A 3,629-nucleotide genomic window follows, 5' to 3' on the forward strand; every position below is an offset into this window, starting at 1 on the left:
TTTTAGGAAGCTTCCAAATTGGGTTAGGTAATCACTTTAATAGTTAAATAATGAACTTTTGAGTAATTATTGATTTGTTTGTACAACATTTGGCTAGTTTCGGATTGTTCGGCATCGACTTGAGGCTTTTAGAGTGATTTGTGGACCGGAAAGTGGACTTGAGAACGAGGTAAGTCTCTTGCCTAACCTCGTAAGAGGGAATTAACCTCATAGGTGTTTAATTGTTATTTGCCACTAATTGTGGGAGCTACGTATGCACGAAGTGATAAGAGTTCGTGCGTAGCTAAAATTCATGTTATGTTCGGGCAGACATAGGTCTTTATTATGCTACTACTTGCACTATTTGGACTCAACTTGCTAGTTTAATTGCTAGTAATAATAAGTAAAACTTGGTTAAAAATTATGTTAAATCGAGCTTCATTTCTTAGAGAGTTGTCGGAATGTTTAATTATTGATGAAAATTATATTTCTTTTATGGGCTTACCTTGGAGTTGTAAATATGAAATTCGAAATCTGAAGAGTTCCTCTATTCATGTGGATCGGGCCGAACGCCTCGGCAACATATAATACATATATATATATATATATATATATATATATATATAATATATATATATATATATATATATGAAGAGTTTCTCTATTCTACTAGATGCTCATACACTTGTGACACCGTGTTCTGAGAATATTCTAGTGGATATTATATGGTTTTGAGTATTAAATTTACTAATTTACTCTTTTGTTATTTTATGCTTTACATTACTATCATTATCCATTCATCGTTCTCTTATTAAATAAAAAGTAATTACTCTAAAACTATTAAAATAAAAAATCAAGTGGGTAGTTCACTATTAGCATGCCTAACGATTATCTTGGGAGCCATCACAACCTTTGAAATTGGGCCGCGACAATTCCAATTGGAAAAACCAAAAGGTAAGTGAAGTAATTACAATTGATTGCAAATTTGCAATAGCCAATAGTTCATGCTCAGTATGTGCAAACAACACGTAACCTTATGTCATTTCACGCGAACACACCCTATTGTCCTTTTTCGTCCATCAAAAATACACACACTCCCCTTTCACACTCTCACTCTCCCTTTCTTACTTACTTCCTCCATTTGTCCTAGCTTACTCTACATTCTCTTCCTAAAATCCTAATGGAGCATCCCTTCTTCATCAATGGCCCCCCCTCTAACCGACCTGAAGCATTGCGTTGGCTATCCATCGCTGAGAAGCTCTTAACGAATCGTGACCTTGTTGGCAGCAAATCATTCGCGACCCGTGCCCGTGAATCCGACCCGACATTAGCACCTGCTACCGACCAAATACTCGGCATCGTCGATACTTTAAGCGCCGGCGACAAAAGGATAAACAACCACCACTTCGACTACTACTCTATTCTCCAAATCCCTCCTAACCAAACCCAAAATGCCGACTTCATCGCTGATCAGTATCGCCGATTTGCTCTTCTTCTCAACCCTCAGAACAACAATTTCCCCTTTTCGGATCAAGCTTTTCGCCTTGTTGTTGATGCATTCTCAGTTCTTTCTAATCCCTTGAGAAAAAGTATGTATGATAAGGAGCTGGGTTTCTTCCTTAACCTTTACCCAGTTGCTTCTACACCTACCCCTGTGAATTTTGTGCATCATGGTGCGTATCCTTCAATACCCAGTTCAAATGCAGACCAAATGTTTGTGAATTTGCCCAGTCAAGATCAAGGGTCACATGCTGCTGAAGTGAGCTTTAGTAGAGACCCACAAGCTGGAATTTCTATGCCAGTCAAATTTCTGACTCGTGAACAAGAAACTGTGACCTCTATGGCAGGCTCGGTTACAGAGCAACAACATCAGCAACCACAACAACCTGTAACATTTCCGAGACAACATGCACAACCACCAGTGACGTCTATTTCATTTTCAAACACAGATGAACAACCTGCGACATTCTTGAGTTTGAACCAACCACAGCCGGTAACCTCTGTGAGAAGCTTAAATACAGAAAACCCACCATTTGGTATCGGGTTGAGTTCGACACGAGGGCCAGAACCGATGGTTTCTGTAGAGCAGCATGGGAATCAACACCTCCCAGAAAGGAATGAGAATGTGGTGGGGAACAATGAAAACAGGTCTGCTAGTACTAGTGATCATGTGAGTAATGCCAACGAGAAAGAAGGAAATGTAGATGCTTCAGATAATAGGATACCCAGTTTCTGGACTGCTTGTCCTTATTGTTATATTATGTATGAGTTCCCTTTGGAGTATGCTGATTGTACTTTGCGGTGTCAAAATTGTAAGAGGGCTTTCCAAGCTGTAACAATTGCGTCCCCTCCACCAATTATTGATGGAAAAGACGCTTGTTTTTGTTGTTGGGGATTTATGCCTTTAGGATTGTCTTTGGAGAATTTTGAGAGAAATAGAGATAATGGTTCGAGCTGGTCTCCATTTTCGCCGATGTTTACTTGTCCGCGTGCTGGGGGGGATGGAGGGAGTAATATACATAATCGTGTTGTTGGAGGACATAGTCATGTGGATAATCTTGGCGCTTTGCATAATGCAGGTGCATCGATCAGTGGGGATGGACGAGAGCATTTTGCTCCAAGAATATACGTTGATGATGATGATGATGTGTTTGTTGAGGTGTCGGAGGCAGGTGAGGAGTCTGATGAGGATTGGAATCGGAATAAGGAGAGGAACAAAGCGAAGAGTGGGAAGCGGAAGAATGCAAGGACGGGAACCCCAAGTAAAAATGCCATGAAGCAGCAAGCTGTTAAGGCAAAGAACGTTGAAGGGAATAATGATTTCAATTTGCAAGATGGTTTAGCTACTCAAGATGGTGTAGAGATGTCACATGTTGTGGCAGTTGAGTCAAATAAGAAAGGTATTGCAAGTAAGACAAGAAGGCCAACTGATGGGGTCGCAAAACACTTTGGGAGTTTGGATTTGAATGTGGAGTTCAGTAATGATGTTGAAGAGCCTATAGTTCAGATGAGCCACGAAAATGAAGCAGGGGAGGGAGAGGATGACACTGTTGAAGTGATTGGGTTTTTTGAAGGTCTTGATGAATTTCTTAGCAGTCTTCCTATACTCGATGTTGTGGATGGTGATAAGGTTGAGGCTGCCTAGTGAAGTAAGATACTTCTTTTATCGTAGTTGTAGCTTTAATTTTTGTCTTTTGTATGCTGTAGTTAAGAATGGTGTAGAAGCATTGGCCTTAAAATTTCTACTGTAATGCTAATGTATAACTATTCTCTTCCGAAATAGCTGCAGGAATCAGTTTATTGCCTCTATCTGCATACTTAGTGATCTTAGTTCTTTTTCAAAATATATTTCTTAATTCGTCCTTCCCCAAAAATTTATCTAAATGGGTCTGTAAATGGCCTCACTCACCCACTTTCCGAGCATCGGAAAACAAAGTTGAATTGCAACTTGAACTCCTGTCTATGTCTATTTTTGCAGGCAATTGATAGTGCTTAAGTGCTATTTTTCCTTTTGCTTACTGGAGCTAGAAGTTGAGGATCTTATTGGTTAAAAATATTTATTGCAGTGTGATAAATACTTTTAACCAATAAGATCCTTAACCTGCGGCTTCAGCTAAGCAAAAAAAAAAGTAGTCATTGCACGTTGACGA

General features: G+C 39.6%; 1 protein-coding gene across 1 annotated transcript; it reads left to right on the plus strand.

Moving 5' to 3' along the window:
- On the plus strand, window positions 1,008-3,286 carry LOC109223306. Its single transcript, XM_019387565.1, has one exon. It carries the CDS (start codon window positions 1,160-1,162, stop codon window positions 3,122-3,124), a length of 1,965 nt encoding a protein of 654 aa, XP_019243110.1. The 5' UTR covers window positions 1,008-1,159; the 3' UTR covers window positions 3,125-3,286.

The sequence above is a fragment of the Nicotiana attenuata genome, chromosome 3 (genome assembly GCF_001879085.1).
Source record: "Nicotiana attenuata strain UT chromosome 3, NIATTr2, whole genome shotgun sequence".
NCBI classification, from domain to species: domain Eukaryota; kingdom Viridiplantae; phylum Streptophyta; class Magnoliopsida; order Solanales; family Solanaceae; genus Nicotiana; species Nicotiana attenuata.